The sequence below is a fragment of the Coturnix japonica genome, chromosome 3 (assembly GCF_001577835.2).
Source record: "Coturnix japonica isolate 7356 chromosome 3, Coturnix japonica 2.1, whole genome shotgun sequence".
In the NCBI taxonomy this organism is placed as follows: domain Eukaryota; kingdom Metazoa; phylum Chordata; class Aves; order Galliformes; family Phasianidae; genus Coturnix; species Coturnix japonica.
The window spans coordinates 26,564,072-26,578,569 of NC_029518.1; the positions used below are offsets into that span (position 1 = coordinate 26,564,072).

The 14,498-nt window shown below is 36.2% G+C and overlaps 1 protein-coding gene across 1 annotated transcript in view; it reads left to right on the forward strand.

Annotated features, from left to right (window-relative positions):
* The window catches only part of BTBD9 (BTB domain containing 9), a 107,321-nt gene extending 95,222 nt beyond the window's left edge, over positions 1–12,099 (forward strand). The window contains exons 11-12 of the mRNA XM_015857669.2: positions 806–884; positions 5,134–12,099. Of these exons, the coding sequence (XP_015713155.1) occupies positions 806–884; positions 5,134–5,328 (274 nt within the window). The 3' untranslated portion in view covers positions 5,329–12,099. The remainder of the gene's footprint in view (positions 1–805; positions 885–5,133) is intronic.
* The last annotated feature ends 2,399 nt before the right edge of the window (positions 12,100–14,498 follow it).

The window sequence follows — 14,498 nt, forward strand, 5'->3', positions numbered from 1 at the left end:
GAAAAGTTGTATTCTGTACCTAGTTTTCATGTTTTGTGAATAAATGTAATATAAATTCTATTGTATTAAAGCACTTCTTAGCTGCAATAGAAGACTGGCATTGGAGCCTCTAGCTCCTGTGACCTTTTTTATTCTTCTGTTTTATTGTCAGTGTGTTCTGTGAGCACAAAGATGTGATTGGCAGCGGTGTCCTTTGCCTGCCATTCATGAAGCTCCTTGTAACGTGTTGTACCTCACCCAAGTCAGAAGAGTACAAATGAAGCAGAAAGGTTATAGGGTTCCCAATCAAGCTCTTATAGCCAAAGTTACACTCTAGCTCTGGGAGGGTGACATGGAGAAATCCTCAAAATCTGAACAAAAAAGAATGCATTATTGCACTTGGAAGAACTGTGCCCCCCATCTCTGCCTCCACTGTTCCACTTACAGAATGAGTTGGAGTGATTGTTTTTCCTAGAGCTATAATTTTCTTAAACTGAGCTCTGATAGTTGAGATTTCTCGTGGGTAGTTAACAGGAGCACCTACTTTTATTTATCTTCTCTTTTGTTAGCAGTAATTTGGGTATTATTGCTGCATTCAGGTTGTAGCGATACAAACTGTGTATGAATACACAAAAGCAGAGACAAGGCACTTAAAAATAAGAATGAACAAATAGTGTTGATAATTCAGGTGCTGCAAAGTGTTTCTTTGTTTGTCCTTTTAAGTAATTCTGTACTGTTGTTTAGATAAATTCCCTCTGTATTTCACTGCAAGATGTGGTGACCAAACCTCATATTTGTATGTCTTTCTGAATTTTTTTTTTTGTAGATCCTGGCAAACAATCACTTTTGATAAACAGCCTGCATCCTTTATCAGAATAGTTGGAACTCAGAACACAGCTAACGAGGTAAGGAGTTGCTAATACAACTTATATTCTTCATGAATATTTAACTATACAATTTTTGGTATCTTACAATGAAATTAACAATACCCTCTAAAGAGAACTTTTTTTTTCTTTCTTTTTTCTTTTCCCCTCTGGAAATCTAGCAGAATGAGAATGAGTGCTTTCTGTATTTAAATATTAAAATATTAGTGAATGGTGTTACCTTAATTCTACACTCTACAGACTTGAAAGGTTGTTGCTGGTGTGGAAGATAATTTTGGTTTGACATGTTTTACAGACAAAGTACTATCAGCGTGTTTCAGGTTTTGACCTATACACTGTGCCAACAAGCATTCCTGTCAGCTTTGGTTAATATTTGAATCATTCCTTATTTTGATGACTGTTAAAAATAGCACTGTGGTGAACTAGAGAAAGGTGTATAGTCTCTGATTACTTGGTTTTATTGCCTTTGATCATTTTATTTGTCTTTGATCATTGTTGTGTAATGTCCCAGAGGACAGTTGACTTCAGTGAAACAATTTACTGTATGTAAATCTAAGAACATGTGTATGTCTTTGCAATATCAGGACCTTACGTAACAAAACACTAGAGGCACTGAGAGCTCCTTCTATGTTAATGCACGTCCACAATCTGTGTACTGTACCCACAGAACATTGTACTTTCACCCTTTACAGTGAACCATAGGTAGTGGTGTTAGAGGTTGTCAGTTCTACCTCTATTAGGAGTTACTGATTAGAATGGGATCAGATGACTTCCAGGAGTCCCTTATACCTTTAACCATTCTGTTATTTAACGTTGATATTAATGGGTGCTAGTTCTTAGCATTGAATGAGTTGTCAGATAGCATTGTTTGTACAATGAGATGTCAACATTAGTTTTCAGCAGACAATTGGAAAGAAGCTGACCATTAAATTAAACCAAAAATATCAATTATATTTTATTTTTCCTAAGGACTGCCTCTTATGGAGAACAATTCAGTCTTCATCAGTGAGTACGCAGAAATACAGAATCAGAAACTGCCTCTGGGGTTGTTACATGTGCATGAGGGAGTCCTTTTCCATTACTGATCAGTATAGGCAGTCCTATTTGCTCTCATGCCAATCTCTGTAATTTCTTAATCTTCATTAAAAGAGAATATGAGACATGTTGACTAAACTTAGCAAATCAGCCGACTAGAAACACTGCTTCCAACTTTTAATTCTCAAAGGCAGCCCTGAAAAGTAATGAGCATATGGACTTTTAAACGTAATTCTAATTACAGACTGGTTTACGAGAAATTTTATATCTTGTTTAGTTACTGATAGATGGAGCTCTGTATAACTACACTGAAGATCAGTATGTAGAAGTTGAGATTATGCTTATTCACGTAAAGGTTCAGTGAAACCATAAATACATTGCCATTCGAAGTCCCTCTGTCTTTTATCTTTAAGAACATTGCCCCATGCTATTTTATTTTAATTTTTAGACAGTTTGTTGCTCCAAAGGCTTCTAAAAAGAACATTATTAGCTTTCACATACTAATGTATTATACTCCTTTGATATATATATTAAGCAAATAATCTGTAATATTTTGTTATAAAGTTTTATTATTCAAAGTATATAGCAAGATATTTTTCATAAATCCAGTTTAATTAACAGCACTGTAATGAAAGTTTCAGTTTGTTCTGGAGCCTTGCTAGTCACTTCCATAGGAATGTAAGCATTTCCAGAATGCAGAATTATTTGCCCACAGCAAGTGGTATGATATGTCAAACCATTTTCATTTTAAACAAAATATGTTAATGGCAGCATGTTCTCATCACAAGTTTAACTGTAACATGTAGGAAAGCATTACCTACTTGTGCTGTCAGTGCACTGCCGCAGAGTTCTTCTTAACTTCGAAGCACAATCTGATTTTTGAAGCTACAAAAAAAAGCAAGCACAAGAAAAACATAAAATTGTTCAATTCTGTAAATGTTTTCATCTTTTTAACTCATCTTTCATTCACCATTTTTTCTATGTGTTGAAAGATAGGATGCTCATAGATTTACTTGACCTAGTAAATTCCTTTTCTATTTTACAACATGGTAAAAATGTAACTATTTTTCTTGCTCTTACAGATATACCACCTTCATAAATAAAAGAATTTTTTCTTGGTCTGTTTTAGCATTAGTCAGGCAGGTCATCTAATGCTTCTCTTGTAGCTTTCAAATAGTATTGACCTGGAATAAGCATCTAATTGCTAATGGGAAAGCCCTATCTAACAGATTACTGCACCAGCGTATATGTACTTGCTTTGTGTGTCAAACCTACCTTCAAATCTTCAGGTGTACTTAGCATGCTACTAATTAGACAGTGATACTGACGTGTGATCTTGGCCCTTATAGAGAAAATCATACCAGATTTTTTGTTTCAAGAATACTGGTCTTAAATACGTAATTCCAATACTGGTTGAGGTACATGAGCTCTGTCTTGTGATTCTTTCACAAGCTGTATTCTGCATATGTTGAAGTGATAGAGCAACTGAAAATGATGTTGAGAATTCACAGACTTGTTAACACTTGCCAGATGCTGAGAATTCAGTGTGAAGGAGGTGGTAACAAAGAAAGTTGTAATTTAAGAATTAGTTACTTTAGATGTTATTGACCAGTATCAGCTGAATTTCAGTGGTAACTATACTGTTTTAACATACTATATGAAGTGAAACTTCAGGTGAGAAACGTTCTTAGTGTAACATACAGTAGAGATAAGGAATTTCTAACTTACAGTTATCCATTCCTTTTTTTCGAGTGTGCTGCCTTTATAGGAAAGCTATGTATTAAAGAGATACAACGATAAGATATATTGTTCTCTTCTAAAAATACTGATAGTGATAAGTATGGCTGGAAAAATGTCAATAGCTGTTATTTAAAAAGCAGAGGAGAGCAATGAATATAAAAGTGGCTTCTCAAGAAATGGAACTGAACACATGAATTGACTTATTAAGAACTGTAGCAGATGGAGAGAATTCACACCACTGTAGAAATTAGTTTGACTTAGAAAAAAAATCACCAGAAGAAATGCAGAGAAAAAGCCATTTTTCCATTCTTTCCATGTGGGTGTATATACATGTTGGCAACAGTGCAGACAGAGAGGTGGCACTGCATCTTTATGTGAACGTGTGTACATATATAAGGGATTACAAACATACATCATAGTGTATCTATACAAAATCTGCAAGAATTTCTACATTGAAAGGAACAAGAAAATATAATGGGGATTCAAAAAAGAAAAAAAGCAGTGACTGTGAATGTTTTTTGCTTTGTTATTTTTTATTATTCATTTCATTCATGCTGTTAGAATTTGAATTAACAAGCTACCTTCCCAGAAAAGACCCAGGGGCTATTGCAGACATGCCAATGTAGGCATCTGCTCAATATGCACTTTTGCAAGGATGGTCAAAAACAGTAATAGGATTTTCAGTTGTATTAAAGGAAGGATAAAAAAATATAATAGTGTGTATTCCTCAATGAATATGTAGTACTCCTGTGTTTCGTTTATGGTATTTGCTTTTGTCCATTTCAACTTGACAAGGCCTGGGAAGCGAATTTAGAAGTGACTGCACTTCTTTGCGAGAAGAGCTTTAAAGACATCAGCTACATATAAGATTGATGATAGTGGTCCAGGTATTGTTTGAAGCCTCCAAAGCTGGTCACTGTAATAAAGGGCACAATTCATCTGCTTCAGTAGCAGCTTCCTTGAACAGGTTTGAATACATTTCTACATAACTCCAGAAAAGATCTGAACAGCTGCCACTGTTGTTACAGAAATGGGCGATCTTGAAATAGGATCATATTGGTAATGATTTGAACTCCATATCTAGTGTGTGTGAATAGCAGTCTTTTGAAGATGATAATTAAATCATATTACACATTTAAAACAATTAATGTGATTTATTGTTTTCCAATAGTATGTATTAGATATTTATGCTATTTGGCAAAGGAAAAATCACAACTATATCTATCTGCCTTCAAGCTATCTTCCTAATTTTCTGTGTCATATGGAAAAGTTTGTATAATTTCTAGGCCTTCTCTTGCTCCACTCTTATAACTTGTATCAGTTTGTAATATTTCTGTCACATGGAATAAAGGTTGTGAGCTCATGATGACGCATTCTTATTGGACTTAGTGCTTTTGCACTGATCTGGCCTGCATGCTTGCATAAAGATTTCATCTTACTTTGATCATGCTTTTTCCGGCATTTAATTGTTTATCTTCCTTTTTGTTCTCTCCAGGTGTTTCACTGTGTGCATTTTGAGTGCCCTGCACAAAGTGGTACCCACAAGGATGAGGGTTGCAAGGAAGTGGCAACAGCAGAGGTGGGGACTAGTGAACAACAGCTTGTTTCTCGTCCTGCTCGAGCTGGGAGCACTAGTTCTTTGCATTCTCTTCCTGGATCCACCTTGCGTTCACATGCTCACCAACCATAAAGGAGATCGAAAGGGAGCTTTTGCAGCCCCCTTGACATTATATAAAATTATTCAGAACTTTCTTGCGCTGGCACCTTTTCTTTCTTCTCCACTGTGAAGAAAGGGGACCATGTCTTGAAATGCTGAAATGGCAAAGGCTTTTCCCAAGGACATGAAGTGACTGCTTCACTCTTCTCAATTTGTTCAAATCAGGCTGGTCTCCAAAGGGGGAGAAAATAGGTCTTCAATCTTCATCAAGTACCCCATTAACACCCTACCTCTCTAATCTAACCAAGGCAAGGAGAACAAAAGGAAATAAAAGGCAGACCTACAATGAAAATCTAAAATGACTTGAGCAGAATAGAAGGCATATGAAATAACTATTTGTTCCCTGAAGGCTTCCATTAGCGAAGAAAATGTTTATGGAACACATCAGTACAGAATGTGTTATTTTTGAAAGTTATTCTTCATTCATATTCCTTTGTAACCAGTAATCTCTTTTTAAAATTGTTTTAACTTTGCATCCCACTTTCTCTCTTATTTTTGGCTGCAGCAAATGCTGTGCAGTAGATTAAGGAAGCATCAAACATGTTTACCTGCTGAGATGCAAATTCCCTCATACATCAGTGGGATGTCAAGAAAAGCCTTTATGATATCAACAAACTAATTAATGGATGCTGTATTAATCTCGATCCTAGTTGGCTTTTCTGTGTGCAAAATTGTCATTTCTTAGAGTCAAAAGGAAAATTTCAAAATCAAAACTCTATCTTGAGAAAAACCTGTTTTTCACTCGTGAAGATGATTACTTAAATTTTACTCATATTTCTAAGACAACTTGCAACAGATAATCAAAACTTTTTGGTCCGGAAAGTGAAAATTCATCTGGTCACTGACAAGTAGTTGTTCAGAATACAAAAGAAAGGATTTGCAGAAGGCTATTTTTATCCAAGAAACGATGCTTTACAGCCTGAATCTAAAAATTTAAGGGCCACACATAAACTTTCTCATAATCTTCATGGAGTGTTATGCTTTTGCACTGTATTATAAGGGATCTGGCTCTCATTTTACTTCACAGAATTAATTATCCATCCATGTCTGGATTAAATTGCTTACTACTTCACTTATTCTATGTGTTTACACATTAATGAGAATGCAACCTCTCACTTTCCAGATCCAGATGACTTAGGAAGAGCTCCTTGTTGGCCTTTCAGTGAAAGTGTGTTTTTGTATTATGACAAGCACTGGTGTAATTGGCAAAATTGATTAGAAGGGTAGTGATTCCTCTCAAAGCATCTTATACTGGAAATGTCAGCCATCCAGTTTTATGAACATGGAATTTCCTGCGGTGACAAATAGCCTTGTCAGAAGAAAACAAAGCTAATATAGGATAAAAATGGTTTTCCTTTGCATTACCATACTGATAAAATGAGCTACATATCAATATAGCAAATAGTATGCTAATTTATCACAATACGTAATTTGAAAGAATTTCCCTACTGTGTGCTGGTTGTGCTTAAAACTGGAAGAAATACAACAAATGGCAGCAATGAATCAGTAGAAGCATCATAGGAGAAATGCTTTCTCTTTGTTGTTTCCAATAAAATTGACTAGACTTCATCAAGAATATTACAGTATTTTTCATTGCCAAATTACTTTTGAGTACTGACATTTGCATGTCGTCCCATCCCTTCCCACTGTTGTCGTCTGTCTTGTGATGTCTGTCAGTGAAGATGCATGCACACTACATTGTCTGTCATTTTTAATACACTTCATGGCTGCCTTATGCAGCATTGAGTTCTGAGACAGGATCTTGCTTATGAGCCAGTACCTAGTCTTGGTTGCCGATTACCTTATGGCTTAGCAGCCTTTGGAGCATGAAAGAATTGAGGCTAGCTACTGGGGATGCAATTGCTTTATGTAATTATAGGTCCAAAAAGTTGGATTATTTTTTCTTTGAAAAGTGAAAACAGATCTAGTTTAGTTTTAGTCCATGCCAGAACTTACTGAGCTGAATGGAGCATGTCTTGTCTTTGGTAGTTAAGACCTTTTGTGTCAGTGATGATATTTCTTTGCAGTTTGATCAAACAAATGTACGTTTTTCAAGTTGTGGACACGCAGGGGGTGTAACTTCCTAGCTGTTGTTACAGAAAATACTTAACTTTTTAAAAAAGAACAAGAAAAAGAAGTTTGTGCCAGATGTTGGGAGTTTAGGTGCTCAGAGAAAGAACAGGATTTTCAGTTTGTAATCTTTGATGTGCACAATTAATTTTTTTGTATACTAATAAGCCTTACAGACCATACGCTATTGCAGATTCTTTTTGATCTTGCCCTATGACTCACTGTTGAAGAGAAACGTCTATTAATTTCCCATGGCATTAGTGCTCTGCCAAGAATCTGAATGAACAGATAAGAGAGATTCTCAAAGCAAAAAGAATCTTGTCCTATAGAAATGCCAATTTGCACCCCCAAAAATCATTCAAAACAAAAGCCAGTATAGCAGTGTCCTTTCTTACAGTCTTTATCCCTTCCACAACTTAAGAATGTCTACCTTTTTATTCAAAGAAATAATGTTGAAATGTCTAAGGGACCTGAACTCTGCTTGTTCTTCTAACATCATCCACTCTCAAACACCCCCAATATCTTTGTGGCCTAGTATAGGTCTCTGCCTTAAACACAGTGCCAGCAAAATATTACTACTGGCAAAGGATGACATCAGAGAAGACTGATATATACTTTTCTGTGAGTGTTCTCGTGCTTTCTAAGTATTCTCTGCATCTACTAACTCCTAATATGAGATGTAGCTCTTGGATGTTCTTCTGAAATCTAGTTTTTTTTCTTGCAGTGGAAATAAATTGTGCTGTTATGGCTTAATATCAAGGCACTTATAAGCAACAGGGTTTAACTGAGTCATGAGATACTATAATTATTCAGAACTGCATGATCACTTTCTTTTACTTGCAACAGAGGTTGAAGAGAAATGACCAGCTGTTCGTTGCTTTTTGTCGGACACTATAGGATAGACCTGTTGTCAGCTTTCTAGACAATAGAATTAACTGTATTGCCAATATTGAACCATTTTGTTTAGTTAGTACTTCAGCCGTAGTTATCATTTGATATCTTTAAATTCTCTTGTCCTCTTTTTCTCTTGTTTTTCTTCCATTGACTGAATTCAGAGTTGGGTCTAACTCATATGTAGCTTAACAGAGCTCTTTCTAAATTCTCTTTATTTAATGCACTAATTCCAAGTGAATTTTAGAGATTTTTATTCACTGAAATCTGTGGCCAAAGATTGCCTTCAGCAAGAGTAAATTCAGTATTTGTAAAACTGATTTATGTGTGAAAATAAGTTTCTAAAATGAGCAAAATTGTGCAGCTCTGCTTTCAAATGAACTCTAAAACAAGTCTGAATGACAACAAGAATGTCAATGAGAGAAATTAATCCAAGAGTTACATAAAGGACAGTACAGAGGAAGAATCATCAGTGTTCTTAGGAAAGTAACTGTTTTTCATTGCACTTTCCTTCCTTTACAGCTCTATTTAATCCTTTTCCCATGCAAATCTGTTTTGCTTGTTCAGTATGACAGTTCATGGTGGAGCTCTGTGTTTTTCATTATTGCTGAAAAGTTGAAATGAACTTAATGCTTCTTCATCTTTACTAATCATAACAACAAATCAGAGAGTCTTCAGTTTATTACCTAACTTGATTTCCATGAGAGAAAAGAAAGCAAATGATATCAGTAGTTTTCTTTTTACTTTAAGCAAATTAAGTTACCTAGCCAAATGCATGTGAGTATCTACTTAGTGTTCAACAGTGCTTTGTACAGAAGTCAGTGTGAAGATCAGAAGGCAAAGTTAGTGTCATTTTTGTCTGATTCTTATGTAATCCTTCTGCTTATACAGTGTCACCCAATCAGAGACCCTTGATATGGAATCAGAATTCAGCTAAGTTCACAGGAAGCAGAAAAGCTCTGCATCATTTTTCCCCTAAGAAAATGTTTGCTGGCTTGTCTTTTGACAGGTGATGACATACCATCAAATCAGCAAATGAATGCATTTGTAATTTGTTGTTGTGGTTGGAGCAATCAGCAAACACCAGAGCCAGTGGTATTTAATGGAGTATTTAAGAGTAGACATTTAGACTTGTATGTTATTGTAGCAGTTGCTAGAGGATAAAACTGTGCTTAGAAGATAATACTTCTTGAGGCCTGGTACCCTTTCCCTTCTCTTAACTGATGATGTGTTTAGGTTAGAATCCTCAGCTGTCTCTGGTTGCCAGCTGTTGTACTAGTTAAATTACATGTCAGAGCTCCACAGGCTTTGTACAGGACACAAGTAATAAAAATACTGGGTTAAATTCTGAATGGAATACCATACTCATATACCATATACCAATTTTAATTGGAATACCATATTCATATATGTGTTAAAATGGAGCTTAGTAGCTTATCGTTTCACTTGAATTTAGAATAGGTTCCTAAAGCTCCTAAACTGAGAAAAACTATGTGAAATGTTAATACTCTGTGGTATGGCAGGATGTGAGATCACTTTGATGGTTGCTTAAGATGTGGAAATGTCTAAGGTATGGGTGAACACGTCCAAAGCTGGTTTTTCCAAAGTTGTTAGGAATTGGTGATTTGGCTGTAGTAAAGTTTATAAAATAGAGCAAATCAGATGCTCATCTCAAAGACATTTATGCATGTTGCTCCTAGGTAACTTGCATGTGACTTGTGGTCTTTACACAGTGAGCTTCCATATGAATTTAGCTGACTTCTCAAAAACACGTACAGACTTCTCAAAGGCCATTCACAAGCTCCATTGCAGTGTAGACTGAGGTAATGTGGAAGTCACACCAAGAGTCCATCACAGAATTTGAGTCTGTTTGTCTTTGAAAATGATTACTGGAAAATCAGTTATAAAAAGCACCCTGCAATTTTTATTAGAGAAACAAAGCCTAAATTAACATAATGTAGTATAATATGAGGAAAATGCAAGTATCTGGTATTTACACATAGATTGACTAGATTTTCTAATACTGTATGTATTTAATCACTATGATGTACATACAGATGGTGGAAGTAAGTAAACAACCAGCTCTATACTTAAGTAATATGCCCTTGGTAGTAGACATTATCATCCCATCAGGAAATCAGAGAAGTTTTTCTTTTCTTGTTCCTTCCAGCCTAGTAGAATAGCGTAGCTAAATGTTCAGAAATAAAAAAAAAAATAAAAAATAATTGATTTGTTACATAAATGTCCTGGGAGTTGAAGTTTAGATTATTGTAGCTAAAAATCAGAAGGAGTCGTGACTTCTGTCTGCTTAGGTGTAAATCTGCCTCCCCAGTGCCTCCTGCTGCTTCAGGCCCTGAGCTTTTGTAGTGGAAGGAGACATTGTTGGTGCAGTGTAAGTACATTTCTTTGTCAGAACTTTTACTCATCTATTTTGTGTTTAGCATCTTGGCATATCCATTCTGTTAGAAGAAGGTAAGCTGGCTTCTCATGGCTTTCGAAGTTACTCATTGTCTCCTGCAGACTGACAGATACCTCACCACTACTGTCTGCATTAAGGAGTTCGCAAAACTGTTATACAACAAATGCTGTATGTCCAAACAGTACCAGCTGACCTTAAAATATCTTAAGCTGGCCTGTATTATTGTTGAGATGAGATCTTGCATGTCTAAAACTCTGTGCCATGCAATCCAAGTGAACAGTAGTGGCTGCAGCTTCTTTCTGCAGAGGAAGCAGGGAATTTGCACGCGTACCAGAAATAATTCATTTTCTTTGTGTTGTTTCTGTTCTACATCCCATGTCTCTGTACTCCTGAGCTATAATTGCTAGGTGGTTTATAATCATAAGTACCTAGAATCCAATAAGTATGTTTAACAATTGATATCAAGAACTTTTGTCTTTAATGAAAAGTTTTATATTGTGCTTTTGAAGCATGATTTGTCCCCTGGATTGTTTATTAGTGTCTTCTATAGCTGGAGTTGTGAGGAAGAAACTGGAGAAAGGCTGTTATGTAGTTGCATGCTTCTGTTTCACAAGTTGAAGTGACTTGGCAAAAAAAGTATTTTTACATGCTTTTTTTGTGTGTGTGTGTCTATAAGGAGTCTGTAGTTTAACTGAATGTAGATGATGAACCGAGGAAGATGATGAACTGAGGCAGTAAGATTTTGTTCATTTTAATAGGAAGAACAACATGAAGGTCTGATCACTGTAGTCTGAGCTACATCTGCTTGTTTCCTGTCCTCACAGCTCTTAACTTTTCCTACACGATTCCCCCAGTCTGCCTGTTTCCCCTTTTCTTTTTCTCTCTATCTGGAATCATATTGCTGTTGCTGCAGTGTTTCCCGGAACTTTCCACTAATCTGGGATATATTAAGTATTTAAATTTATTTAATTGACTTTTACACCTTTTTCTGTTATATACAGAATTCAGTAGCCTAGTCCCAATTCATTCACATCAGATTTAAAAGTCAGTTACTGCTGAGCTGTCAAGAGATAGTGAGTTTAATTTGGCTGTCTTTGGATATGGAAAATACTAACTGCTTTCAAGCTTCTACTTTCATAATCTGAACTCTGTTTTCCTTAAGAGAAAAATCAGTTGAGATATTTTCTGTTGATTTAAGTAAAAGGTCAGGATTTGTGTGGGCTTATCTAATTTAAATCCAATATAATTGTGTTTCTTGTTCATTGTGATGTTCATATATGTTCAATTTGTTAGTTGTTCATTGCTCGATGTTCCAGTTGTATATAGGTGTTGTTTTCTCAATAAACTGCATCATGAAAAGTGAACTCTGAAAGAATCTGCAACTTTTCAGAACGCTTGTTTCAGCTGCTTGTAGATTCAAATGTTACACTGAGCGCACGGGCTCCTTGTGAGAAATACAGCAATGCTTCACAATTCAGTGTCCATGGCTATTAACTTTGTCTATTATATTGCAGAACCTTCCTTTCTGCTTTGCTCAGTTTCATCAATACTGATTTTCTTTGTGGGGTGATTGTTAATATTGTTCCTTCAAATATTATAAGTTAAGTATTAGTAGCCAGGCCAAACAGAAGTTCTATTTTTAATGAACTTTTTCCACTCATTCCCATCAGTGCTCCTCTTTCTCAGCTGGCAGTGGTTTATATAACTCTATGGTTATGTTCCCCTTCTCTGTAGCAATTACCATTTTATCTTGATAGTTTTGTGCATTAAATCCCTACCCTTGTTTCTCATGTTTCCTAAGCATCCACTTACCAAAGCCTGGTCCAAACCTACCTCAGACATTACTGTGAACAGATATGAGATTCAGTTACAGTGAATACTTTATCATAGTCCTTTAAACATTAAGTGCACGTACATGGAGCTTAATCAGCCTGACAGACAGCAATTGCATTGTCAGGAGCACAGTCTCTGGAGTAAGGCATTTAAGCAGCATGAATTCACAGGCACACCCAGCAGGGCTCCTACTCAGCACTCCTTCATGAAAAACATTTAAGGAGCATGATTTCTGATATGGGAAATACTTCACCTTTGTGGTTGAGTTCTTTGAAGGAACATGATATTGCCTGCACTGGACTGTTTTAACCTATTTTTTATTGTGACAACCATTGGATATGTTGTGACATCACACCTCCACTGCTGGTTGTTAGGAGCTGCACTACTGTATTGGACTGTGTTTATCAGGTGAGAATAATCCCCCACAAAGCACTGTTTCCATGACCTTGGTAACGTTTTCTACTGCTGTGGATATGCATTGCCAACCAGTTGAGCTAATCAGTTTTCAGGGAGAACGCTAGTTGCAGATTGCACTGCAGTGATCTGATTGGTAACATTGAGAACTGCCTGGATTTTAAGTTAGCCACTCAGCCTGGTAAGCCTTGTTAGTACTGATTTACCATTAGATATGCACATTGTCGTTTTCTGTGAACTTGTAGAAAAAGAAGCATCTCAATCCTCTGTAACAACCAACACAGTCCTCTGTAACAACCAACACAGTCCTCTGTAACAACTGTGCTTGTAATGCAAGTTACGGGGTTATTAAACAAGCATAGGGCATTCTGTCCATTCTCTAGCACTGTATTAACAGTTTGCATGAACAGCTGATAAGCAAAGGCTTCTGACAGCAAGGAAGACTAGCTCTGGATTTGTTATTTTAGAGTTTCAAAGAGCAGCCAAACTTTCCACAGCGAATACGGGACCAGACAATGCTGAATTCAAAACATCAAGTGAAACTTGTGCTTTGTATTCTTTTCTTTAGGGATTCTTCTTTTAAGTATTTAACTTCATAGAAAAAATATAGGGTATATTTAAAATGGTGATAATCAGAAATGCAGCTTTTCAGGAACGAGAGGGATGTAGCTTGAGAAATAAAGTGATCTTTTATGTTCAAACACTTACCCGCAGTTTTGTTAAAGTAACGGTGGAGCCTTTCTGGTGCTGTTCACTTATTGCATTTAGGAATTTGAGGCTTTTGGAAGAACTGGACTTAGGTCCTAGACACATCAAGGCCTCTATTGATGTGGAACTCATAATACAGCAGCTTTAATTTCAGCATAGAAAACACTGGGCACTTGCATGCCAGTGCACTTCCTTGAAGCTTTGAAAATATTGAAATCAACAGCTGCAGTAGGCTACTACCAGCATGTGCCACTGTACTCTTAGGAAGAAGAAATTATGAATACACAATCTTTGTTACCTGGGAAGTGGAGAGACCGAACTCAAAGGACAGAAGTACAATGCCAAATTGTAAGATCAAACTGAGATGCCATAGTAAACCATCACAAAAATGGCATAATATAATTAGATCTGGTTACTTTTGTGCATTTATTAGCCATAAAATGAGTTTTTTATTAACCGTTGATGAGTTTGACAGTTGTTAGGTTTGGAGACTGAGAACACAGTGATTCGAAGTTCCTTTTAAGAAATGCTGTTCCTTTTAAGAAATGGATGTATATATTTTAGAGCATAAGCTGCCAGTCACCTCATTTACTAAACTTAGACATTTTTAACATATGGTATTAGTGATGCAAGGAAGACTTGGTTTTGAAATAATATTTGTCTAATACAGTACAGGCAGGACGTAAGCCAGAAAGTTGTATAACCCACTCAGTGAAAAGCAATGTACTCTGAAACCATCTGCGTTCCCAGGCCATGTGTCCAAGTCACAAAGAAGGTGAATGCTTTTTGCTCGATCTTGATGAATCAA